At 36.8% G+C, this 27,272-nt stretch overlaps 1 protein-coding gene across 9 annotated transcripts in view; it reads right to left on the minus strand.

Moving 5' to 3' along the window:
* The window catches only part of SORBS2 (sorbin and SH3 domain containing 2), a 193,153-nt gene that overhangs the window by 66,098 nt on the left and 99,783 nt on the right, over nt 1–27,272 (minus strand). For 3 of the 9 annotated variants that reach the window (XM_049772329.1, XM_049772330.1, XM_049772333.1), the window contains 4 exons: nt 13,237–13,375; nt 8,254–8,426; nt 2,218–2,284; nt 1,581–1,625 (listed from right to left, as the gene is read on the minus strand). In XM_049772329.1, the coding sequence (XP_049628286.1) occupies nt 1,581–1,625; nt 2,218–2,284; nt 8,254–8,426; nt 13,237–13,375 (424 nt within the window). Of the gene's footprint in view, nt 1–1,580; nt 1,626–2,217; nt 2,285–7,468; nt 7,532–8,253; nt 8,427–13,236; nt 13,376–27,272 lie in introns of those variants that run through there. The other 6 variants (XM_049772335.1, XM_049772332.1, XM_049772331.1 and 3 more) reach the window with 3 other exon arrangements.

A 27,272-nucleotide genomic window follows, 5' to 3' on the forward strand; every position in this document is an offset into this window, starting at 1 on the left:
ACAAATAAAACAAACAAAAGAATTATGATGAAAAAGAATTGGTACAATAACAAAGGTCAAACCAGGAAGATATATATTGAGAATTAAAGAATTTTAAAAGGTGGCAGTTGTTCAGAGAAGATACTTTGGAATTGGCATATATATATGTGTGTGTGTGTGTGTACATATATATCATATGTACATATATATCATATGTAGGTTTGTACATATATATCATATGTAGGTTTAGTTTAAAAAGAGGATAGCAGACATGGCAGGGGTAAGGGGAAGGTAGGAAAAGGTGGTAGAAAAAGACAGAACTGCCAATGTAATGCTAGTGAGAAGAGATTAAGTTAAAGTTGCTGTCTTCTGATTAGATGCTATAAATCTCAGAACTCCTGCAAGATTTTATGCAACCACTTTTGATGCTCTATTTAAGGACTAATACAAAATTTAAGATGCGAAACATTTAGACAATCTTGAACTTTCCAGAGCTACGACCTTTTGAGCTAAATCTATGTTCACTCATCTGCTTCTTCTGAAGATTCATGTTAACTCCTGATTAAAAAAAGAGACATAATACTGCTTTGCCTGGATTCCATAGGCAGAACAAAATCCCACTTTCAAGTTAAACACAGGAAGGGAGTCTGTGATAACTGTGATCAGGAAAATAAAAGAGGGAAGGATACAGGGGACCTCCTACTCACACCTAGAACAGAAAGGACCAAAAGTAAGAGGTCTTAAATCTTGCAAACCTGTTCAGTCCTTTTTCCTACCACTGCATTTTTGGAAATGAGCAGAATCCCCAAGTCTTAAAGGGCACAATTGCTGGTGTTTGGGTTTCAGGGAAGGGAACAGCTCACTAAGAAGATTCCTACTATGAGGCTGCAGCTTCTAAAGGAGCAGTCTGAGCCTGGGACTCTGCTCTGAACCACTTCACTATGTGCACCAGCCCCGAGCTTTTGGCTCAGCAATGACAGTAGCATCTGTGTGGGATCCCGCAAGTTTACAGAGGAGAATGGGAGATATTTTAAAATTTTGAGGTCTTCCTCCCTAAAGCCAAAGCTATTTCACAAGATACAAATGCATGTGGAAATACATCTGGCAATATGTGTGGAATACTAAGAATTAGAAAAATATCAAGCACTCTTAATCTCTCTTTCTTTCTTTCTTTCTTTCTCTCTTTCTCTCTCTCTCTCCTCCTTCTCTCTCTCTCCTCCTTCTCTCTCTCTCTCTCTCTCTCTCTCTCTCTCTCTCTCTCTCTCTCTCACACACACACACACACACATTTTCTCTCATTTTTTTTTCCTGATTAGAGGAGATCTTCACCTTATTTTGTGCCCCATTACAGTTTGTTCTTGCATGCTGTTAAATATTCCTGAAGTAACAAATAAACTCACAGTGGGAATAGGGAAGATAAAAGAGTATTAGTCCTCATTTCCATGAGAAAAGAGCAATCCTTTTGTTATGCATGCTCCCAGAAAAGAAAAGAAAGATCCAAAGACCCAGTGTGTAGAGTGATTAAAAAGTGATTATTGTGAAAATTTTCCAAGCGTGGTGGAGCATAAAATAATCATTGCAAGCAAGGAAACGCATCCTACCTGCATTATATATATAAGGAGTATTGTACATGTCAGTGTCATCATCTAGAAAATGAAACATAATTATTAAGATAACACAGATCCAGGCAGAGCTGAACTTCGGAGAAAAAAAAACAGAAAAGTGTTAGAAAACCATTTTTTTAGGCCACACTCACTGTGCTGTTGTTAATATGCTTTTTGCTAGGGCCTGCACCCTTGGCCCTCTGTCGCCTGTGTTCTGTTTGCTTAGGTCACTACTCCCTACAACAAACAAGGTTTGTCCCTTACCCTCACTGCTCCAGGCAGCCTTCCCTTTTGATTCTGAGCTCCCCTTTGATCAAAACTTTAAAGATCCATACATAGCTCAGAAAACTACAGCTACTGCTGTGCTAAGGAGATGGCAGAAAACTGGAGATTAGGTGTCTTATTTAAGCAGACAAGAGTCAGAGAAGAGACCATAAGTGCCGATGCTTCCCCAGGTGTCACCTTTAAGATGCTACTCCTGGGTGTGACAGGAGAACATGGAGGAATGGTGAAAACACAGTGGGAGGACTATGACATTTGCTAAGGTCTTGACATTAAACAAAACAATATAAAAGATAAGTATATGACCTTTAGCCCACAAAGATCTGGTCAGATAACAGGACAACATACATACCCGGCTTATGCACCATGTGAATTTGCTTAAACATTGTCTTGTACCAGTCCTTTGGCCGGTCAACCGTCTATGAAAGAGATGGCACAGTGATTAGCAATCTGACTACAAAAGAACATAGTTCACTCATATTTTTCTCTCTAATTGAACTTTCTACCTAATGAATTTTTGTTTTGTGTTATGAACAACTAACCCTTCACTATTTCTAGGTTATGCTATAAAATTTTATCTAGTTTTGCAGCTTATCAATAAAGATATATATAGTTATTAGTTATATAGATAGATAGAGATAAATAGATTTTTATAAGATATACCTTTAATTTGCATTTAGGCTAAATTTAAATATTATATGTTAGGGTTTTATTGTTTTTTTCCCCTCCGAAATCACAGTTGTAAAGCAGAGTTCTAGATAACTGATTTTTTTGAGGGGGGGGATTGGGTCACACCTGGCAAAGCTCTGGGGTTACTCCTGGCTCTGTGCTCAGAAATTGCTCCTGGAAGGCATGGGAGACCATATAGGATGCTGGAATCGGATGCAAACACCCTACTGCTGTGCTATCTCTCTGGCCCTAGTAACTGATTGTCATACTAGCATATTTTATAAAACTACGGGAAAGAAGTGGTAATGCTATATAATTGACTTAATTCTTTTTTTGTGACAATAATCATTACCCTTAACATTTTAATGAATATTCTGTTCAAAACTTTTTTTTTTTTTTTTTTGGTTTTTGGGCCACACCTGGTGATGCTCAGGAGTTACTCCTGGATGTCTGCTCAGAAATAGCTCCTGGCAGGCACGGGGGGCCATATGGGACACCGGGATTCGAACCAACCACCTTTGGTCCTGGATTGGCTGCTTGCAAGGCAAACACCGCTGTGCTATCTCTCCGGGCCCCAACACATTATTTTTTATAATTAACTATGGAATATATTTGGCAGGACACAAACTGTATTCTTCTTAGATAATTTGTAGAGAAATAAAAGTTTGATATTTACTAGTCTATGTTGCTAAAATAATGAATACAATACATGATCCATAGTCCTCAAGTAGATCTTAAAAAGTAGATATTGTTATGCTAAATGAAGTAAGCCAGAAGAAGATATATAAATACAGAATGATATCACTTATTTGTGGTATTTAGAATGACTGTATGAAGAAACAAATGGTCTAAATAGCAGTTGTCTCAAACACCCTTGACTTCAGAGTATAGCAATGAGGAGGAAAGAAACTGAGTTGAAGAGGGGAAACACAAATATGAAAGAATGGGGCTGAGGGCCAAGTGGTCTCAGGTGCATTGGTAGTATTAAAAAAAAACAACGAAGATAGAACTAAATATCCAAGCCAAAGACAAATGGAATCAAGAGATTTAAACTTTAGCAATCTAAACTTAAAATGGGCCTGTTTACTAGCAGGTTGAGGGAAAGAGAGGGTGGTATGGAATGTACCTGGGAAACATTGCTAGTGGAGGTCAACACTGGTGGTGAGATTGGCCCTGATTCGTTGTATGTCTGAAACTCAACTATGAAGGAGTTTGTAAATCACAATGGTTTCAATAAAATTAAATTAAAATAAAAAATAATGAAAAAGAGAAAAAATGTGAGTATTGTTTAGAAATTTGTTTTTGCTGTTGTTTTTGTTTTACTCTGAATAGACATTCCAGGATCTCAGAATATCAGAATCATCCAGATACACACAAAAGTAGACTGGCAGATTTACCTTGGCAGGTGCAGAAGGCAGTACTAGAGTGTGAACTCATAATCTTGTGTTTGCTGGGCAAGTACTTCAAGTCATAGCCATGCTATAGAACCCTTGAACTATTTTTTAGCATAATTGTAAAATGTAAGTTCATTGAGACTTCAAGCTCCTTCTGAATCTTAGACTTTTGACAGGATAAAAACTATAGATTGTTGTGAAAAATTTAAATTAATATCAGGTCAACCTGTATTTAAATATTAGTTTTTTTTTAATATTCTATTCCCAATATCAATTTGGCAAGTTAGATCACCACTTAAAATTTAGACTTACCCTCTCTAAAATGTAATTATTATGTCTCTAACATCAGATGATTATGGACATTGAATGAGACAATGTATGCAAAAGGCATACAATATAAGTATTGTCCAATACACAATAATGTCAGGGACTTCCAATACTTGAGAATGAAATAAAATCAATCCAGGTTACCAGATAGAACTTTATCCATGAAAGTAGACATATATCTATATAATTCTAAGTCAAATTATTGGTTGACCAGATGGTTAGCTCACTATATCTGGAGCTACTTAGAAAAGAAACATGATTGTTCTGTGTGTAGCAACTAAATATAGCATATTTTCTAAAATAGTCCTTTTGCTTATAGAATGCTAAATTGAGATGGTCACAGAAATATCCTGTGCTTGTTAGACTGAACACTGGTCAAGAATATATCCTGATTTTTCTTTTAAAAATGTGGCAGTGTATTTTCCCCCAGATATAAACTCTCTGTGTTCTTTCTGATTTTATGTTGATGTCTAAGAATCTATAATTCTTGAAGTCAGCACAATGTGATTAACATTAAGGACTACTTGATTCTGTTGTGTCTCATCACCTCTTCGTTCACTCTAAGATCTTTGTACATTGGAAAAAATGCAGAGATAGCTGGAAAGGGGTACATTACTGAGGAGAGGAGTCCAATTATTCCTTGGTTTGAACAAGAAGTTGAACTTTTATCCTTAAAGAAATTTATTTTCATAAAAGAAAAATTTCTCTTTCATTACTCTCAATTTCCTTTACTGTATTTTGTAAAAGAAAGCAAGACATAAATTTGTGCAAAAAATGTTTTTCAATCATACCTGGAATATAACCAATGGGAACAAGGAATCCTAATAAATTAGTTATATCACTGTATATGGCAATGTATCTTGACAGACAGGATATTTTCCTTCACTTGCCACAGGGCAGATATCAGGCAGGAACTTGGTTGTGCCATCTGCTAGCTTTATATGGTACTTGCAGTGATGCCAGGAAATGCCCAGTCAGTTGGCAAATGGCAATATAAATCTGGAAAGAGGGAATACTAAAACTCTATGTCCCTTTCTAAAAGAAGTAAGCTAAGCATTTATAGTTTCTTATTATAAATGTCATCATGGAGATTGTTATGGCTAGATGAAGTAAGTTTACTTTTATGTGTGGCTTCAAAATTATTTCACATAAAAAGCAACTACTTGTCATTTCCCGTTTGGGTGTTTTCTATAATTTTGACTGTGTAGACCTGAATTTTTACCTTTTTGAGATTCCTAAAAATATCAGAATGAAGGTGATTGAAAGTGTGGTGATATCCCAAGAGACAAGACACACATTTTCTACACAGCAGTATAGAGTTACACTGTTCAATTTTTGCCCCTTCTCAGCTTTGAAAATGTTCAAATGGTGTAATATTTTAGCTGAAAGAAAAGACTCTTGTATTTCGCTCAACTAGCTGGCCTTAATTACATAACCTCAAGGGATTGGAGCCCTGGTGATTGTTGTTGTTATTGCTAAGAATGGCAGTAAAAGACTAATAACAGACATCCCGGGACACGTGAGAGGCAGGTTGGGGACCTCCTTCCCTTCTTCCAAATCACTCAAAGGTACATTTGTTGATTCTTGGCTTTCTAGAATTTCCAGGTTACTTTACAAAATTCTGTTTCTTCTGTAGAAGCTGGTTGTCTAAAAAGATACTCTAACATGATACATTGAGACAGTAGTGCCTTTGGAGTCAACACAGAGCAGGAAGCCTGTGTGAAGCAATTTGAGTCTGATGATCATTACTTTTTACACAGACGAGAAAGAAAAACAACCTTGGAGATTCTTGGCCTGCTGTGGCTCAGAGACAGCCTGACTCAACATTTATAAACACAGCTATATTGGGGATGTGCTCTACAAGGCTGAAGAATTGGAAATGTGAATAGGGGCAGTGTTCACAGAGCTGTACCTTCTTTAGAAAGTCTTAAAAGTCTAACTGAGAGCACAATTCTACATAATGATGGTTCCTTATAAGGAACATCTGGCCTGCTTACATTGATTTTCTGTTTTTTTTTTTTTTTTGGTTTTTGGGCCACACCCGTTTGACGCTCAGGGGTTACTCCTGGCTATGTGCTCAGAAATCGCCCCTGGCTTGGGGGGACCATATGGGACGCCGGGGGATCGAACCGCGGTCCGTTCCTTGGTAGCGCTTACAAGGCAGACACCTTATCTCCAGCGCCACCTTCCCGGCCCCTGATTTTCTGTTTTATAGGAGGGAAGCTAAGCTGTGGCTATTTAACGTATATTTGCTTATGCGAATTTAAACACGATTTTGACTTGACACTAAATAATGTCAAATTGTACTACTAGATTTCCTTGACTATTTACATCTCAGTGTATTTTATTTTACAGAAATTATCGAGAAAGGTCTTGTTTACTATTTAAGTAAAAATTGTTTGAAGGACTAAAAGATAAGATGAATTAGCTTTGCAGATCCATTTTGACATATCATTTCTTGATTTCCCAAAAGCCTAGAGGTCTCAGATAAAATTTTTTCAGGAAAGTCTATAGCTACCCAGAAGTGGGGATCTCCTAATTAGTCAAGGGTCAGTTAAACAAAACCAATGACATCATCCTGTCTAATACTGCATCCCTATATTATTAGAAGAAAATCCTTAACAATTTTCAGTCAGAAATCTTAAAAGGGAAACAAATGACAATAAACACCACCAGAACATGTCACCGTTATAAAATTAAGACCATTAGTCACAGACCTGACTTCTGCTCTTCCTTAAGTACAACAATCATTTAAATACACCTCCATAGTTTTGTAAGTCTTTCATAGTTAGCCACATTACAAATTTCCAGAATCTAACAAGTCTAAAACCCCAGAAACTGCTATATAGGTTTACTTTCTGACTTTCTATTATAGTAGAGATAGCTGGAATAATTAATTTTTAGTTTCTGATAGAACAAGTCAGCCCCCACATCATAATTGCAAACTTAGGAGAGGAACCCCTCCAACCATTTCACAATTAGACATCTTTACTGGGTCTCCAGTTTTATCATTACTTTCTCATCTGTCTTTCCCACTCTTCCTCTTTCAGCCACTATTATCATTAGTCCCCCAGGCTGGCACTTTGGGGAAGGAGCTCTTTAGCAACACCCCAGTCAAATTTGTGCATGTTGCAGACAAAGTACATGCAACCCAAACCCCATTCCTGCACACACACACACACACACACACACACACACACACACCAATTTCACCTGCAAAGGTCTTGCAGCTCTCATGCTGGAGTTCCCAGTCTTCCTTCCTTCGCGCACACTAGCACAAACCCTCTCTTCCACTGGACTTGGTCTCAAGCTGCTGCCAGCCCAAGCTCTCAACAGCCGCCTCTGCTACTGCGGAGCTTTGCCAGAAGGGGCTGCCCTGACACACTGAGCAATGTTTTGGCAGAGTTTAGACTAAGAAAAAAAAAAAATCCAAACACTTTCACTTATCATCCCCAGAGAGCTCTCAGCAGGCACAGCTGAAGAGGGACATGTAAAATGTGTATTTTTCTCCAGACGATTTTTTTTTTCTGACTTCCCTTTCCATGACATTAACTCCCTTCACTTCAATCATCTCACCTCCCAGCCCCCTATTCACAGCTCTCAATCTACTGGTGTTAACACACATCCAATTCAAGAAACAAGCCACTGGAGTTATTTGCATCGCCCATGGGAATTCAATCAGATACAGAACTCATATGTTCTTTCTCCTGCTTCTCTCTGTCACTAGGTCGCCTAGAAATACATAACAAAAACAAAATGCTATTGATCATTGAACAAAACTGCATTTTCCCATGATTTTTAGTTCAAATGGAAAAACACTTCAACGTAGGGTTTCCCTTCTTTGCTACACACAGCATAATATTCATGAGAACTCCGATGGTGCAGAAGGCATTCCTCATTAAATATGACCACAGGAATGCACAAAGCCATCCACAATCCATCCTTTGTAGTGCCTGGCACAGCCCTGGGATGAGGCACAAGCATCTGGCATTTCCTACCGTCCTAATTGCTGTGGGGATTCCGGATTCATCGACTGGCCCAATCCCTGGGTAATGTGGTGCCTTGATTACTGTCACTCTCTTCTCTTCTTCTGAAGATCTGTACAGTGGTATGGAGCTGGCCAGGGTGCCATCCAGGGACTGTGTGTGCTGAGGATAGGCGTCTGTGGAATCTGAGGAGAGAATTTGGTGAAATCTATTTGATGTACAGGAATAATTTATTAATGACATCTTTTGTGTTTTTATGCCAATTAGCACAGTTTTTCTTCAGATCATGATCTTTTTTAAGACAGCTGACACACTCACTCAACGTGTAGGTGGATATTGCCCACTCTTATAATAAGATCATCACATTTTTTTCTTTTTTCTTTTCGGGCCACACCCAGTGACACTAGGGGTTACTACTGACTCTGTGCTCAGAAATCGCTCCTGGCTTGGGGGACCTAATGGGACACCGGGGAATTGAACAGCAGTCCATGCTAGGCTAGCGCCAGCAAGGCAAACATCTTACCCCTTGAGCCACTGCTCTGGCCCCTAAGATCCTCACATTTTTATGACTAAGAATGAGGGAGGAATACTTTTTGTGACTTGATACCTGGTGCTGTGCTAAGAAAGAACTGGATGGGGCTGGAGAGATAATACCAGGGGTGAGGCACTTGCTTTGCATACAACTAATCCCAGTTCTATCCCCAGCATTGCACATATTACCTGAGCACAGAGCCAAGAGTAAACCCAAGTAATGCAGGTTGTTACCAATTCCTACAACCCCTAAAAGAGATAAAATACAGCATTGTATGGGGCCAGAGTGTCTTGCCCACTGCCAAGTCCAATTCAATTCCCAGTACCACATCTAGTACCTCAGATACTGCTGGAGGTTATTCCACTGAGTCAGGAATATCCCCTGAGCACTGCTGGGCGTGGCTCACTCCAAACAGACATGAACTATACAGGGAAACTCATTTGGCTCTTTGGGTAAATTTGAGGGGAGTGTCTATTTTATAGGGGAGGAGAAGCAACTGAGTATGCCTAGTAATTTCTCTCAGATCAGAACACATTCCATTAGAAATATTACATTTTTTAATATTTATTACCTTACATTATTGAATATAGTTTCAGGACAAAAACCTATAGACTACTAGGTCTATAAAGGAACTTTCATCAAATTAAAGTGAAAACAAGCTACATAAAAAGTTTCAGCTTGTTCTGTAAGCCCATGTTTACCCTTGCACATAGATTTTGCTTGTCTCTGTTTCTTTGTTCTCTTATTTCCACTCTGGGGAAGCCTGTGTTCTCTCCTGAACACATATTTCTTTCTCTCTAAATAAATTTTATTAAAAACTATCTTGTTTCATTAGAAAAATTTTTTGCATGTGTCTGAGCGATAGTAGCCCCAGAGTTGAGTGCATACTTTGCGAGCAGGAGGCCTGGGTACCATCCCTTGACACGACATGGTCCCCAAGCATGCAGGCATGACCCATTAGCACACAGCTAGAAGTAACTCCCTAATACGTTCAGCTATAGCCCCCAAATAAAAAACACAAAAAAGGTTTTACATTCAAAACATACTTAGATGTGAAGGTTTGTGGGTAAATTGGTGATTTTGACTTATGGACAATTATTTTATTTAAGTAGTCATGATGGTCATTTACCTTTACTTTTATTTTAAAGAGCATATAAACTCACAGCTTTCATCTCTTGAGAATAAAAGCTGTCCTTGACATATATTATGTAAGATTTGTCATGTTTCTCTCTTAATGAGACCTTTATTAACTTCTATAGCACTTATCTATACTGCATATCCCATTTATTGTTTGTTCCAAGATAATGCTGATTTACAAAACTTAACATTATCTGGCATGGCTCATAATACAACTTCCTATATTGTTATCATAAATTAAAAATTTGAGAAACAAGTATTATTTCTTGCTGTAAACTGTCAGATCTGTCACTCAAAAAGGCTCATATATGGATATGGAAGTAAGCTGATGTTTCAGAACAGCATTAATTTATTACATACATGACATATATCTTAATAAATACTTTTTATAGACATATAAAATTACATTAATAAAATTTAAAAATTTAAATCATAATCATAAAAAGTAAATTTAGACTTATGAAAGCTAAAAACACTAAATAAATATATTCAATTTTGTTCATAAGATAAATGCATTTTCTTTTTATTATTTTTTTTCTCTTTTGATTTTTGGGCCACACCTGGCGGTGGCCCAAGGAATTACTCCTGGCTGGGTTGGGGGACCATAGAGGATGCCAGAAATAGAACCAGGGTCAACTGCATGCATGGCAAACACCCTACCTGCTGTACTATTGGTTTGGCCATGATAAAAACATTCTGAATCTATTTCTGGTAAAGAGTAGATAAGGCTAAGATTACAAATATTTTGTTTATGATTCTGTGTAAGATTATAATCTCTTCTCAGCAACACCAAATTAAAAAATAATGTGCTATATGAGACATTTTCATTTAGTTCCAAAATGTATATGAGTGGGTAACCATAATGATAATTTTTTTATTCAACAGCACATATTTTTGAGTAACAAATATATGTACAAATTTCCAGTCTAATCAAATAGTGTCATAATTCTGTATTCACATATGGTTCTTATTTTATGAACTTATGGCATATATAATACAATTTTACAATTTAGTCTTTAATTTTATTATTCTCTTATATGGCTCATCTGTTTTCATTTTTCTAGTCTTTAGTCCTCAATTAAATATAAACTTTCTCTTAGATGCACTAGACTGCTTACTCTCCTCAGGTTCTAAGTCAGTGTGGCCCAATTGAAAATTGTCCAATGTTTATATAGGGAATTTCTTTCCATGTAGTGTACTTTATATGTAAATCTACCCATTGCTAATGATTTAATATAAAAGTCCATCCACATTTCAGTATTTATATTTTGTTTGGCAGGTGGGAGGAACAACTTATGCTTATTATCAGAAAATGGGTATAAAGAGTCAGATTTGATAATGATTTGGGGGAAATGTTACAATTAGCATCATTTGTATGGTTTTACTATACATGTATGTGCATGCATAGCTTCATGAAAATCCAGGTATCATAAAAGTATAATTATAGACTCATTGCATAATAACATTTTGGCCACAGGAAGTTCATTTTTCTATTCTAAAAGGACATCATTATAAGATTCACAGATAATCCCAGGAGCAGCTTTCAAGAAAGCAATAGGTAAATTTAGAATTTTCCTTAATAAGTCTCCTGGCTCCATTGAGGTAGTATAGTTAAAAAGACTTCGTTAATTACAGAAGTTGAGTATCCCCATGCACATTCTGAATGTTGACTTAAAATGTTCCTGAGTAAATGAATAGTATCCTGTTCTCTCAGTTCTTCCGACATCAAACAGTACTGGGGAAGTGGGGCTGTTGACTGCTGTCAGTGAGAAAATGGCTTAAAGTCTTAAGTTTCAGTTCCTTTTTCCTGGATACCATTTTGTGATCAGAGAATCAAGTGCTCTCTCATCTTTCAAAGAACTGAGCTGTGGTCATCCTGTACTCTCCTTCCTCCTTCTTTCTGTTGCCTTAAAGGCCTTCTAGTTTCTTGCTATGGAAATTTGATTGGGGGTTTTGGGGTCACAACTGGCTGTACTCAAGGGAACTCCTGGTTCTTTGCTCAGGGACCATTCCTGATGCCCCGGGGACCAATTTTAATACCAGGTATTGAACCTAGGATTTACCTTATACAAAATAAGTGTTTTAATCTCGTTACTATCTTTACTATCCCATGGAAACTTCTCCAGTTTGAGTTAAGATGGGGGGTTGTGGGACCGGGCGGTGGCGGTAGAGGTAAGGTGCCTGCCTTGCCTGCGCTAGTCTTGGACAGACCGTGGTTCGATCCCCCGTATGGTGCGTCCCATATGGTCCCCCAAGCCAGGAGCAACTTCTGAGCGCATAGCCAGGAGCTATGAGCCAGCCCTGAGCATTACCGGGTGTGGCCCAAAAACAAAAACAAAAACAAAACAAAACAAAAAAATGGGGGTTTGTTGCTTTGGTCTGTTTTTCAATTTTCTCTTTACATTTAGAAAATGTATTTATTGTATTATGTGTAATCATCCTGTTATATTTGGCTACATAAAATGGTTCTATCATTATGTAACAGTTTTCTTCTGCAGGAGACTTTAAAATTTCATGAGCACTTTAAAAATAAATATAAATGTACATATGTTCATGTATTTTTTCTAGAAAGTTGTATCTTTCATCTAATTATTTTTAGACCATAATAATTTTCCACTTTTATATTTTTATTATTATTGAATTAAAGTACCATGTTTATTAACATTTATTTCATGATGTACAATTGCATACCTCATCACTGCCAAAGTACATAAGAACTTCCACCTATGTCCTATGTTATTTCTAGGTCACCTCTTGCTTCCCTTTCTCCCATCTAATTTTAATTTCCAAAGATTGTTGGACTATACAAAGTTATAGCATCATCACTCAAAATAACTTATAACTGCTGATATTCTGGCTTTAGTTTGAATAGTAGGTAATGAGAATGATTTTTAAGGCAGTTTTTCTCTCTTAAGGTCTTTTAAGTGATTCAACAATTCCATCAATATACCCAAAGAATTTTCTACTATGAAACTTCAATTGATCACAACTAGTGACCTCAAACCTAGGACATTTATTTTTTAAAATGCATGATGTGAAAGTGCTTTTGTGCAGTGAATCTCTTTTTTTCTGATTGACCACCTTCTCTTTGGTTCTCTCCCTCACTCCAATATTTAACAGCCTTCTTCAGACTAAGTGATCAATGCAGACATCTTCAAAGAGCTATTTTCTTCAAGAGGAAAGTTGAATCCTTCGCCCAAATTCTTTTTCAAAGATAATATGTGAAATGTTCTGGAAAAATCACCTTGATGCTTTGCTATTCTACCATTTAGTTTATACTTAATGTATTAAAATTGTCAAGAAAATCATTATTGCCAAAGACTTACCAAGTGAACGGCCATGTTGCATGATAATGCTTGAATTGAGTGAGCCTGGGAGTGAGTAAGCTGAAGGAGAAAATGGCCGTTGATAGTAACTCATTGGACTCACAGCACCTCCTGAGTTTCCATTCACTGTAATCTGGCCCTGAGAAATGTGCAAACACATCTGTCAATACAAATAATTCCTGGTAAACAGCATTCCATTAGGTGACAATAAAAGACTTCCATTCACATGGCAATAGTCAGTTGCCAATTTTCAGTTACTTTGAAAACTGGTATCAAGAATTATAATTTTTAGTGTCTTCTCCACATTTTTTTTATGAAAATAACACTCTTAAGTCAAAGGGCACAGAATGTGATTAGGAAAAACAGAATTTTCTGACCAATGAGCATGTCATTCTGTCCATGATGATGTCAAAAGATAACTATAGTAATAATTTCAAAATAAATGTGGAGGCTGAATTTGCTTTTTCAAATCATGACTAAAATAGTCAGAACATTGCTCAGCTTGTGGTATTCAAAATGAATGTTCTTTGACAAGAGGAAAAGGGATTGGCCCTCAGATTTTGTCAGGATATCCCCTTGGGAATAAATGTTCTAGGAAATGGTGAGTAACATAAGAAACACAATTGTTGTGATTTCTATATCATGAAGCAGTTTATTCCAGAAGAATCAAATACTTGGTAAAACATCAGAAAGACAATTAAAAACCACAGGCTTCTCCATAATTTCTCTTCTATATATTTTTTTAAACAATGTATATTTGACATTGTTTTAGAGGAGTCTTAGATCTCCAGAAGTGTTTCAAGCTTGTTTTTGGATATGATCCTACATATACTCCTTTTATAGCTACAGACATATTTCATATCAGGGAACTAGGTACCAAAAATGTAAACAATAGCATACATAGCTAATGAATAAATCTCAAATTGAATCCGCTTAGTTCCTAGAGGCTGAACATTCTACTTCAGCGGGCCTATCTACAACACAGCACTGAGCATTGTAATTATATCATGCAAGCAAATGAGATAAAACATTAGTACAAACATTTAGTTGAAATATTGTGGAGTTGAATACACACAAATACACACAGAACACAGATAAAGAACCATAGTCTGTAGCCATCCTCTATTTAGAAATAAATTTAAAAATAAAGCAAGCCAGTTCCATAGGCTTGAAAGATAAATGGCAAATGATCTGCACATTTCCATAATTTTTACTTTAAAGCAGATGTTTTCCAATGACTAGAATAAATCTAATTAATTGCTTTATAACTATACTACATCTCTTCTAAAGTCAATAAGCATTTCATTACAATGGCTATGCTTACTAAGGAATTCTCCAAGCTGTTAAAGAAATCAATTTTGTGTCAAACAAAATAAAAAAAAAATTAAAAAAAAAAAAGGCTTAAGAACCTTCTTGATGAAGAGCATTGCTATTCAAATAACTGTATGGCTCTGGCCTACTCAAAGGCTTCAGAGCTCTTTTGGACCTTATATGAGAATATTTTTGTCACTTGCTCATATCAAGTTTGGTTGGATTTTATACTAAACTTTGGTATATTGCCCTGAAGCCTTTCTGTATTTTCAGTAATATTGTTTAAAATAAACAATGCAAATAGATTTACTCTTTGTCAAGGTCAATCTATTAGGGTTTGATAATAAAATAATACCATTCAAATTTTTGTAAGTACTTTGTTGTTATAGTAAACTAATCTACAGGAAAATCATCTTATTAAGAACCTATGTGACATTCAAAGTGCTACTTGAACTTAATTTCAGTTACAGTTAGCTCTTGTTGTGCCCACAAAAAATTTCAGAATCCAAGAGTGACAAAAACAGAAAGTTAAATAGGTTAGTATACATATAAACCAACAATTAACTTATATTTTGGATAAAGATGCTAAGAATTCTTTGGGTTTCTAAAAGTTAAGAACTCTTTAAAGTGTAGTAGACCATAAAGGTCAAGACTTGCCAAGTTCCTGGATTTGAGGAAGGGGAAGACTCTTAAAAAGTGGGAACCCTGCCAAGTGAGGCCTCCTTCTGTAGCCAGTTGCCAAATGGAATATTTCAATGCTAAGCCTTATAGCCAAGCACTGATTGATTACTAAATACTGCCAATGTATTTAATTATTAAGTATTTAATCACTTAATCAGTTATCATTAATCATTATGTATTTAATAAGAATTCTAAAAAGTATCTTTTGTCTTCTATGGTTATATCTTAAAAGCATGCATCATTTAAAAATATCATATTTCTTCATGTACAAGATTTTTGGATTTATAAAGTTGAATCTACATAAACCTATGTAGTACAACTAAAATTCTGTGATGGTGCTCATCAGAAATTTTATTATCAATGCAATTTTAGGGAAACCACTCTTTTATTTGGTTTAAATCACATATCTTTCAAATAGAAACTATTATCTAGATAATTTTTATAATTAAAAATCAATACCATATTATTTAGAAGCATTTTCATCTATTAATCATATATTAGAGATAGCTTTCTTTTTGTGTGTGTGTGTGTTTTTTGTTGGGGGGGGGTCACACCCGGCAGTGCTCAGGGGTTATTCCTGGATTTATGCTCAGAAATTGCTCCTGGCAGGCACGGGGGACCATATGGGATGCCGGGATTTGAACTGATGACCTTCTGCATGAAAAGCAAACGCCTTACCTCCATGCTATCTCTCCGGCCCCTAGAGATAGCTTTCCATTGAGACATTGGTAAATAATATACTAGAAAATATTTATCTGCTACATTAATACCTATGATATTAACCCTTTAATGAGTTTATGATTTTTTATATTGTAATGGTTCAAAAAATAATTCCCTCCAAATCATAAAGATAGATTTATGCAATATAGATTGATAGTTTACAATCATATACTCTTGAAAAAAAATAGTTTCAAAAGACATAACTGTCAGTGAAAGGAGAGTAAGAAGACTTAGCAGCATGCAGTAGTAATTGCATAGGTGAGAAGGACATGCAAACTCCTTCCCAGGGCTTGGGCATGTGAAATCTTGCAGTAGGGCATTAGCTACCAGGATTTAATGGTGGGTTAAAATTTTTGAACAATTTGAGATTCTGTTTCCTTCAAATTCACTTAATATTATACTGATCTAAACATCTAAGATAACCTTTTAAGGCCAATTGCCATCCAACTCATTCCATAGAGCAGTACAATCTAAATAGAAGTGACTCTATCTAAAAATGAATGAATAAACTATTATGGCATTATTTTTTTCAGTCTGAAGTTGGTTTATGAGGAGCAGGAGTGTAATGGATTTCTCTGACCTACTATAGAGAGTCAGTTTCCTAATCAACACCTTTTTCAATCAAAATGCTCCACAGCAAATTGAGATGCCAGACAAGCAATCAGTCCTTTCAGCCATTGGAGATCTGTCTCTAAAAGATGATGGAGGAAAGGAAGGAAAGATAATTACATGCATGGCAGCAGGGGCGATTAAGGTGGTGCCATCTGTCACAGCAGACCTCTGACCCAAGGTGGGGGGAGGTGTTTCAGAACGGTCAGTAGTGTCAGAGTCAGCAATCTGCAGCTCATCAGGGAGGGTTAGGGAGGACTCGCTTGAGGAGAGGGAGGAGTGCTGGCCCTGGGATGAGTCTGGAGGGGGCGAGTCTGAGGTGGTAGTGCTCCCAGGAGCCAAGAGAGGGGATTTACAGAGACAGTGTGAAGGGCTGGGGTGTCTGTGCAGGTGTGAAGGCCTCCAGACAGCAGGTGGAGGGAGGGAGCACAGGAAAGGGCTTCGTCTAAAGGGTACAACAGAAGGAGGGCGAGGAGAAGAAGAGGCTTCTGGGGTGGTTTGTCTGTGTGTCTGTGAAGCATTTACCTCCAGCACATTGGCAGATAAGTTCTGGTTTCCAAGCTGAGTTTGAGGAAAAAATAAAAAGAGATGGACGTTATCAAGTAATCAGAAACAACTCTCTTGATTTGTGCGAAACGCAGCAGAGAAGGCACATCAACAGTTGCACTTGCAAGCCCTTGAAGGAAGTACAGTTGGAAGGATTAATTCCTAATCATGTGGTTCAGAAGAAAGCAGGAAAATGTGAAAGAAGCAAATCCAGCAAGTGATTTTGGGAAAACAAACCAATTTTCACACAGCACTGCATTATAATTTGGGGGCTAGAGAAAGATGATACCATAGAGTTTACTCCTCAGAAACTATCTTCCCTACTGGTGATTGTGACATGGTAGCTGTTGTCTACAGCTAGCAGTTTACATTGTTGTTTTATTTTTCTGTCTCGAAAAGTCTTGTCATAGACTGTGCTGCCTGCCCTCCTCTCAAAAGAGCATAAATGCATTTGCTTTAAGTCCTTTAAAATAAATTTAAGGGTTGGTCAAACTAAACAACAAAGTTTGTTTAGTGGAGATTTTGTTTAATGGAGATTTTGTGTCCTTTCCATGTAGTGAATCTATTTGTGTTCACTATGAGATAGGAAAGTAAACGGAAATTTAAAATATTCTATCAGTGTTCATAGAGGTGCCTATGTGTGAAAACATGAAATGAAAAAGCACAGCCTCTAAGGATGGTTAGTAATAACATAGTGGATTAGAATAACTATTTATCTTAAATCTAAGGTAAAAGAGAAAGAAACAGGAGAAAGAAAAGTTTCTAAAAATCAAGATTACATACATAAATAGGAAAAACCCGATAGGTGGAGTGGTTGTTTATGAGTAGGTGACAAAAATATTTTTTCTTATCCTATCCTTCCAGAGTAGAGGCATTTTATTCTATTTTAGTGTTTGGTGTGGTGCCAGTTATAAGAGAGAATAAGCCAGAATCATATCTATGTAAGGATGAGGAACAATGGAAGAGAACTATATAAACTTAGGAATCCTGCATAGTCAAGGGTTAGAAGGAACATCTGATATTCTTGGCCCCTCATTTTCATCATAGCTGATGCCATAGAGACTGTTGATGTTATAAAAATTTGTATCTCCCCCCCCCATAGATTTTAATTGGAAGCTTTTTTTTTTGTTTTTTGTTTTTGGTTTTTGGTTTTTGGGCCACACCCGGTGACGCTCAGAAGTCGCTCCTGGCTTGGGGGACCATATGGGATGCCGGGGGATCGAACCGCGGTCCGTCCAAGGCTAGCGCAGGTAAGGCAGGCACCTTACCTCTAGCGCCACCACCCGGCCCCTTTAATTGGAAGCTTTAACAAAACCCACGGTATAGAAACAATGCTTTTGGCAGATTTTTTTAAAGCAATTCTTTTTAAAGTGTGAAACTGTGAAATCAGATGAAAGCTACTGGTATTCCTCTTAGGAAAATAATGTACAAACATGTACATAAAAATATACACACATACATACTTTTTATAGAAGTCATTGTGCATAAACTTTAGGGTTCTTACGTGTTAAAAATATATCCTAAAATACATCAAAATAACCAATCTGCATAGATTTGCCCCCTATACTTTTATGTAATAGCATTATTGATGCTTAAGCATACTATTTTATATATTTTTTGTAGTATTGAGGATTAAATCCAGGGCTTGACATGCATGAGGCATGTAATCTATTGCTGAAACATATTCCCTGCTCTAAACATACCAACTTTTGTTTTGTTTGTTTGTTTGTTTTGTTTGAGGGGCATACCTAGCTGTGCTCAGGATGTATTCCTGGCTCTGCACTTAGGGATTTCTCTTTGCAGTGCACTGGGAACTAAATGTGGTGCTAGGAATCAAAGCCAGGTCAGATATGTTCAAATGCCCTACTCACCATACCATTTCTTCAGCCCTAAGGTACTCCCTTGTGCTTGAGAAGTGAAAAAAAAATTTTTATATGACATTAAGATCCCTATAGTTAATTGAGTTAAATCTTAAAGTTATTTAGAAAGTAAAATGCTTTAACAAGCATGTACATTTTACAGAAAAATTTTATAACAATTGCAGTTTTATTGGGACAAAGCTAAAATATTACAAAAATAATTTCACTTCAATGATAGAATTTTGCTACCAGTTTAAATAAGGTAACCTTGATTCAGTTAGATTGTGTCAATATATTTCTCATAATAATGCAATTTTGCTAAAGAAGTTTACATATGACCCAAATCTACTCTTAGTTTTGCTTATGTTCAGTAAAAAGTCTGTTTGAATTTCTATTTAAAAATAAATTAAACAAAATAACTTGAGTTATCTACACAAAAGACATGATTTACCAAATCGAGTAGATGAAATCCTCTAAGGATTGGTTATTTCATATCTTTTGGACTTGAAATAAATGTTAAAAGTTAAAGAATAGACTACTTAAGAAAGTCACCATTGTCATAGGCAATTGGATTAGCTTATTTTGTGTAGTTGTGTCTTAGAATAATTTTTATGCATTTATTCTTTCAGAGAGAGTGCTACAGAAAGCAGAACATTTCACTCCTGGTGATGCCTAAGTACCATAGATGGTTCTGGGGGTCATTGAATTTAGGGCAGTTCTGCACAAGGCAAGTGCCTTCCTCTTTTTTTTTTTTTTTGTCACACCTGGCAGTGGCCAGAAATTACTCCTGGTTTTGTGCTCAGAAATCATTCCTGACATCAGGGGATATAGGATGCCAGGGATCAAACTCAGGTTAATCTTGTGCAAGGCAAATGTCCTACCAGCTGTGCTATAGCTCCCTGATATATCTGGCCCCCTGATATAATCACATTTGACATTTCAGGTGGGGTGGAGGGTTTGCCACAACTTTTGTGCTCAGAGCTTACTTCTTGTTCTGTGCTCAGAGATCACTCCTGGCAGTGCTTAGGGGCTCATATGTAGTGCCCAAGGTAAAACCCCAGCCTATTAAATATATGAGGCAAGTAATACTAACTCCTGTAGTATCCTTCCAGCTCTGATTCTGGCTTAAAAAGTGTGTGTGTGTGTGTGTGTGTGTGTGTGTGTGTGTGTGTGTGTGTGTGTGATAAACCAAATGTCTCTCAGCAGGTGTTGTCAAGCTTAAAATTTCTAATGTTTAAAGCCCAAAAAATTCAACAGTCTAGGGTCCAGAGCGGTAGCACAGCAAGTAGGGTGTTTGCCTAGTCCATAGCCGACCCAGGTTCAATCTCATATGGATCTCATATGATTGATCCCCTGAGCCTGCCAGGAGTTATTTCTGAGCGCAGAGCCAGGAGTAACCCCTGAACACCTCTGGGTATGGCCCCAAACAAACAAACTAAAAGTTAAAAAAAAATTCAACAACAGAGTGGGAGCGGGGCAGGGCAAAAAAAAAAAAATTCAACAGTCTTGTGTGATAATTAAAGTAACTCTAAAGCTATTTTGGGTTCTCTTTTTACTCATTCCTGATCACATTAATGAAATACTTTCTGAGAAATCAGAGGAGAGAAAAATCACTTATACATGTTTCCTGGAGAAAGATGTAAAACAGGCAGAAACTTGTGAAAGCAGGAAGAAGAAGTGAGTATCTGTCAATCTGGACTAACTTTGATGTAGAAAAAACTGAATTAAAACAAGAAGCAAGAGATAATCTGCAGGAAAATCATCGGAATTGTTTTGTGTCTCATCTTCCAAATTTGGCTAAAGTGTTTGAATACAGGTCGCGAAGCTCACTATCTTCTTGTAAGTAAAGTTACTTCTCAGTTACTTTCCCTAATTGTTTGGCTTTAAGGGAGGGAGGAACTATAAACACATGATGGATCTCTACAAAACAGAAAGATCAGTTTAATCCCAACACTAACTATTCTGAGACTGAGCCCTTAGTTATTCAAAATAGCATTGAATAACTATGGATGAAAAAGATAATTAAGTCTGGTTGAACTCCTGAAGGAAGCAAGAGTAAGGGTATTCAGCAGCGTTAGATCAAGTAGTGGAAAGTAGTGGTTTGAGTAAACAGATACGAAGACATGATATTGCATGTAGACATTGAAAATTCAAGTGCCTGTTGAGGGTCAAGATAGTAAATCAGTTTTTATACCCAGTCAAGTGTTTGATAAAAGAAAATGATGGCATCTGGAAGGGATTGTAGAAGTCATAAAATTTTTTTAAGTAAAAACAGACTTTATTCAGAGGTATTGAAGAAAGGGAAAGAAAGAAAGAATGAGAGAGAGAAAGAGAGAGAGTAACAAATAACATGCTCAAGAGAAAAAGTGGGCTTCTCCAAAGGTAGAGAGAATCTGGTTCAATTCTAGGATGAAGAATGTGGTGAAAGATTGAATGCAGAGATAAGAATTCAGTAATCAAGATAACAATTTAATGTGATCTTAAATGGAAAAAAGTTGATATAAATAGAATTGTTATAAATAAAATTGTCAAAAATTTAAATAATGACCAGGGCTACAAGCCATATTAAAAAGGCAAAAAGTATATCCTGAATTTTTTTTTGGGGGGGAGGGTACACCCGATGGCACTCGGGGGTCACTCCTGGCTCTGTGCTTAGAAATCGCTCCTGGCAGGCTCGGGGGACCATATGGGATGCTGAGAATTGAACCCAGGTCTGTCCTGGGTTGGCCATGTGCAAGGCAAACAACCTACTGTTGTGCTATCATCACTCTAGCACCCATATCCTAAATTTTTAAAGAAAACAAATATTTTCAAAATATCCTTGTTTCAAATTTTATTTTCAGTTTAGAGATTAACTGTTTGACCATTTTCCCTTGACCAGTTATTATCTTAAATAATAATAAAGTATTTGATGCTAAAATGACATCATTTTAAATACTTTCAACTTCTCAGTATTTTATCATTAAATATCAGGCAAAGGGATTTGATATATTTTGTTCTTTAATAAAATATCTGAAATTTTCAATTAAAATCAATGTCGAAATAATTAATCTGGCTAAAAACTCTATGATGGTTACTAAGTTATGATGGATTTTGTTTTGTTTTTGTTTTTGGGCCACACCCGGCAGTGCTCAGAGGTTACTCCTGGCTATCTGCTCAGAAATAGCCCCTGGCAGGCACATGGGACCATATGGGACGCTGGGATTCGAACCAGCCACCTTAGGTTTTGGGTCGGCTGCTTACAAGGCAAACACCGCTGTGCTATCTCTCTGGCCCCACGAATTTTATTTTATCCTTTCTTCGGTGGTAACTGGCTTCTTATCAAGCCCCTCTAGAGGGAGAGGTGAAAAGTGGCCTGAATTGGTATCAGCATCTTTAGATAGGTGATTGTTTCACTGAGTATAAACAACAGATATGAAGACATGGTATTGCAGTTGATTATTGAACAGGCAAGAAAGGAGTAACTGAACTGATTCAGGCTAACAAGACACAACCCTTAGGAATTTCAAGCATTTGATAACTGGATGCTTCAGTTAGATTGCTGTATACCCTAGAACCTCAGATGAGGAGAGCTGGAACCAGAAAACATTGTAGAAATCTACAGGCAAAAGCAAAGATAAACAAACAAACGGGCTAACTCGCAAAGTAGTAGAAAATAGTGACGTCCAAGACTGAAGAGAGACTAGAACAGCGTTCTTCAACCTTTCCATACCTGAGCAATGACAGCTGTGTGCACACCAGTCCACGAACTGGCGGTTATAACCAAAGTGGTGGACCACTGGTGTTCAACCTTGCTACACCTGGAGACCTGCCCATTAGTTAATCAGAGGTTCCCAAACTTATTTAGCATACTGCTCCCTTTTCAGAAAAAGAATCCCTCAGTGCCCCCCCCCACCATCTACCTGTCAATGAACAAACAGCAAGAGCCCCACAATTTGTATCCAAAGCTGTATCTGCACCCCCATCCTTGATTTTTGTTCCAGTGCTCCCCAGGGGGCAGTATATTCTATTTTGGGAAATGCTGATAACTGGTCTTTCAGTTATCTTTTGAAGGCCTACCACTACTGGCTGCATTTCAATGATACATGGTTGTCCTATAATAAAAATGTTAAAAATCCCTTTATTAGAGGTATTAACTTTGTAGTCCCTATTCAAGACCTGGGCAATAGGTGATTGAAAATGGTTACATAGAATTGAGCACATTGATATAGTGTACAAAACATAGTATAGAAAACAAGGTAATATGTTTGGGTTTTGTTAACAAGGTGGGATTATTATTTATTTATTTTGAGACACACCCAGCTGTATTCAAGGCATATTCCCGGCTATGCACTCAGGGATCATTCCTAGTGAGGTCAAGAAGACCAGATATGGTCCGGGTTAAACTCAGTTTGACTGTGAAACAGGTGCAAGACAAGCAGCCTTCACCTGTTGTACTATTGCTCTACAAAGTGGACATTTTTAACAGCAAGATATCTGAAGTCATACTAACTGAAGAGGAAGATATTTTATTTCGAGTTCTCAGCACACATAACTTTTAGGAGGTAAATCATCACATATGCAACTTATAAATCAAAATGCCAGAGAATCAAAAATGGACAGAAATGAAATTTCCAACAGTAGTCTACAGTTTTCTTCTCAAAATAATGGACGGATTTTAATAAAAGAAGAGAAAATATGTACTACAAATTTTTTTTTTTGGTTTTTGGACCACACCCAGTGATGCTCAGGGGTTACTATTGGCTATGCACTCAGAAATCTTGGTTCAGGGGATCATAAGGGGTGCAGGGGATTGAACTGTGGTCCGTCCTGGGTCAGCCGAATACAAGGCAAAAGCCCTACCACAGCACCATCGCTCCGGTCCATATGTACAAAAAAATTTTAACCACCAAAGTTTTCCTTTTTATTTTTCAATGTAGATAATTATTTTTGTTTTGATAATTTATTGGGAGGATAGTTCACTATAATAAGGCATATATCTAGTTTATAATATAAACTTACAATTCTTGGAATTTACCAAGACAATTTTTCCAAAAGGCAAAATCTAAGTATTTTAAGTCCAAAGTCACCATATTATACACAGGCCTTTTGCATGGAGAGAGAAATTTAAAAATAAAATATATCACAGTAATCAATATGTGAAAATAGCTTCAAACATCCAACAATGAAAGAATATTAAAGGAAAGATAGCTAGAACAAACAGAATATTATGCCTTAAAAAGGAAATATTGTCAGAGGTGACAAGGATGTGTCTGGAGTGCTTTGGGTAAAGTGAAATAACCTCTCTCAAAAGGTCAAAAGCTCTTTGGCTAATTCTGGTTGTGTGAGGTACATAAAAAGTCAGAATGGATAAAAGCAGAGAGCTAAAAGAAGGTTACCCAAGGCAGAGAAAGTGGGGGAAATGTTTTGTTCATTAGGTTAGACATTTCAATCTGACCAGTGGATGACTTTTAGAGATTGCTCTCACAATACTGTGCCTATAGTTAACAATATAGTACATGAAGCTTAAAATTTCATGTTAAGTATTCTCACCACAATTTTTTTAAATGTGGTAAAACAGTAATCCTCTTATACCACCAACTGATAAGGAATTATAAAAGAAATCTCACTGTCAGCTTGGAATTAAACCCTGGTTGGATAAAACAACAACAACAACAACAACAAACAAAACTTTTATCTGCCAGTGTAAAAAATACTGTTGAAAAAATATATTTCTTTTTCCTAGTAAAGTATGACTTGTTGGGATCAGAGAGACAGCATGGAGGTAGGGTGTTTGTAAGATAAAGCGTTCTACCTTCCATGCAGGACAGTTGTTTGAATCCCGGCATCCCATATGGCCCCCTGAACCTGCCAGGAGTGATTTCTGAGTGTAGAGCCAGGAGTAACCCCTGAAAAATAACTACAGCTACCATATATTGAGAGATGACTTTTGACTTTATAGCAGGCACCTGCCCAAGGTCGTTACAGTATCTTGACCAAAGCTCCCAGTAATGCCATGAACTGAAAGCTGCCATTCTCTTTTTATAGATGAAGGAAATGAGCTCAGGAGATGGAAGTGCGAGAGGAGAGGAGTGACGTTCGTAGCAATCTAATTGCTCTTCTCCCAGTCTCCAGCCCACTCCAGGAAAAACTCTCTTCCCTAAATCTAGGTAAATTAGCTTATTTCATCTAATCTGTGACCATCAACAATAATTTCCTCTTTTCTTCTCTTTAAAGCACTTCCCGCTCTAAGCTTTTAGGATATCCTATTTTCTTTCATTTCCACTACCTTACTGAAGACTATTTTCACCTCCTTTGCTATTTCCTTTCTAACTCTTAGGATCTTATTTGGGCCCAGTTCTTTTGCCTCTTTTTCTCTTTACTTATGTACTGGTGATTTTATTCAGTCTCCTGGTTCAAAACACTGCTTAGAAATTGCTGCTTTAGGGCCTGATTGAAAGCACAGCGGGTAGGGTATTTGCCTTACAAGCAGCTAACTTGGATTCAATCTCTGGCGTTTCATTCCGTATGGTCTTCCGAAACTGCCAGGAGTGATTACAGAGTGCAGAGCAGAGCCATGAGAACCCCCCTGAGAGATGCTGGGGGTGCCCTCCCCACAAAAAAAAAAAATAGAAAAGAAAGAAAAAGAAACTGCTAACAAACATCTCTGACCTAAATCTTTCATCTGAACTCTAGACTCATCTATCTAACTTCATACTTGATATTTCCATATAGACAATTCAAACTTATTCAAAAACTTGTGCAGGACATAAAAAACAAAAAAAAAAACAAAAAAACAAAAACAAACAACTCTTCTCTTCCCTTTACCTCCCACATATTCCAGGAAGTTTCACAAAGTCCTGCCTTGAGTCCCAGCTTGATTTTGTACCCTACTTATAGGACTGTGGAAGTTATTAATAAATAAAAATTATTTGAAATAACACCTGCAATAAGAAAACTTTCAGTATTTTTAGCTATTGTTGTTGTTACTATTATTTTATCAGATTCTAGGAAGAAATCTTCAATTAAAACATACTTTAAGGAATAAATTTTGCATATCATGAGAGTACAGTGAGGATATTTTAGCAGAGATATGAAATACCTATTTATCTCTTTAATCATCTGAGCTTAAGGTTTCTCTTTTATGTTAGGTGAGTAGTTATTGGTCAATCATGTCTTGATTTTTTATGAAGTTACAAATTACATTCTTTTAGAATATTATAGATAGGAAAATAGAGAAAGTAATAATATAGAAAATACTATTGGCTTTATTTTGGGGCCACAACCCTGCTGTGTTCAGGGTTTACTCCTGGCTCTGTGTATCTTTAAATAATGACTACTAGTTATTTATATTAGGTTTGTTTTGTTGTAATTTATTATCTTCCTATATCTACAACAACTTAAAAAGTGAGGATTCAATAATATTTCTATTTCTTTTTATTGATCTACAGGGAATTTAAGACAGTTGCCTCATCACATAGTCCAAGATAAAATTTGGACTGAAATATAGTTTATCCTTAAAGCTATGCTCTTAATCATTAAGTGGGGAAACTGAAAACATTTCTCTTAACAGATAAAAAAAAAACAATGGAATATTGCCATGAGAGATTTTATATAAAAAAAAAGTTACTTCCTAGTAGTCTAGGTATCAATTAATTAATTGATTAATACACTTTCTGAAGTAATAAATTTAAAGAAATATAAATTTTCACTAAGTTTTAGTGAAAATAAATCATAAGCTACAAAGGAATAAATGCTACTTGAAAAAGGACAAATGTTTCTCATCAAAGTAAATTATAACCAAATATTATCTTTTTTATGCTCTTTTTTTTTTTTTTTTTGTTTTTTTTTTTTTTTGGGCCACACCTGTTTGATGCTCAGGGGTTACTCCTGGCTAAGCACTCAGAAATTACCCTTGGCTTGGGGGGACCATATGGGACGCTGGGGAATCGAACCACGGTCCTTCCTTGGCTAGCGCTTGCAAGGCAGACACCTTACCTCTAGCGCCACCTCACTGGCCCCTCTTTTTTTATGCTCTTTTGAGGAGTACAGAGTGGGTTCCCAAACATTACTCAGAAGTTCAGTAACAACTCCAAGTGATAACTGGCCACCTACTCAGACAGACAATGAATGTCTGAGGCCAGTGGAGTGCTCAGGCCCAGAGTTCTGGGTACACCAAAGATATTTTGGGTTCACCAGAAATATGGTGCTCAGGAGCACTCTGTGATATCTAGATTTAAACTTGGGATCTGTGCCAAAGTGATAGCATAGTAGCAGGGCAACTGCCTTGCATGTGGTTGACTCAGGACCGACATGGGTTGGATTTCTGGC

This window comes from Suncus etruscus, chromosome 4, assembly GCF_024139225.1.
Source record: "Suncus etruscus isolate mSunEtr1 chromosome 4, mSunEtr1.pri.cur, whole genome shotgun sequence".
NCBI lineage: Eukaryota > Metazoa > Chordata > Mammalia > Eulipotyphla > Soricidae > Suncus > Suncus etruscus.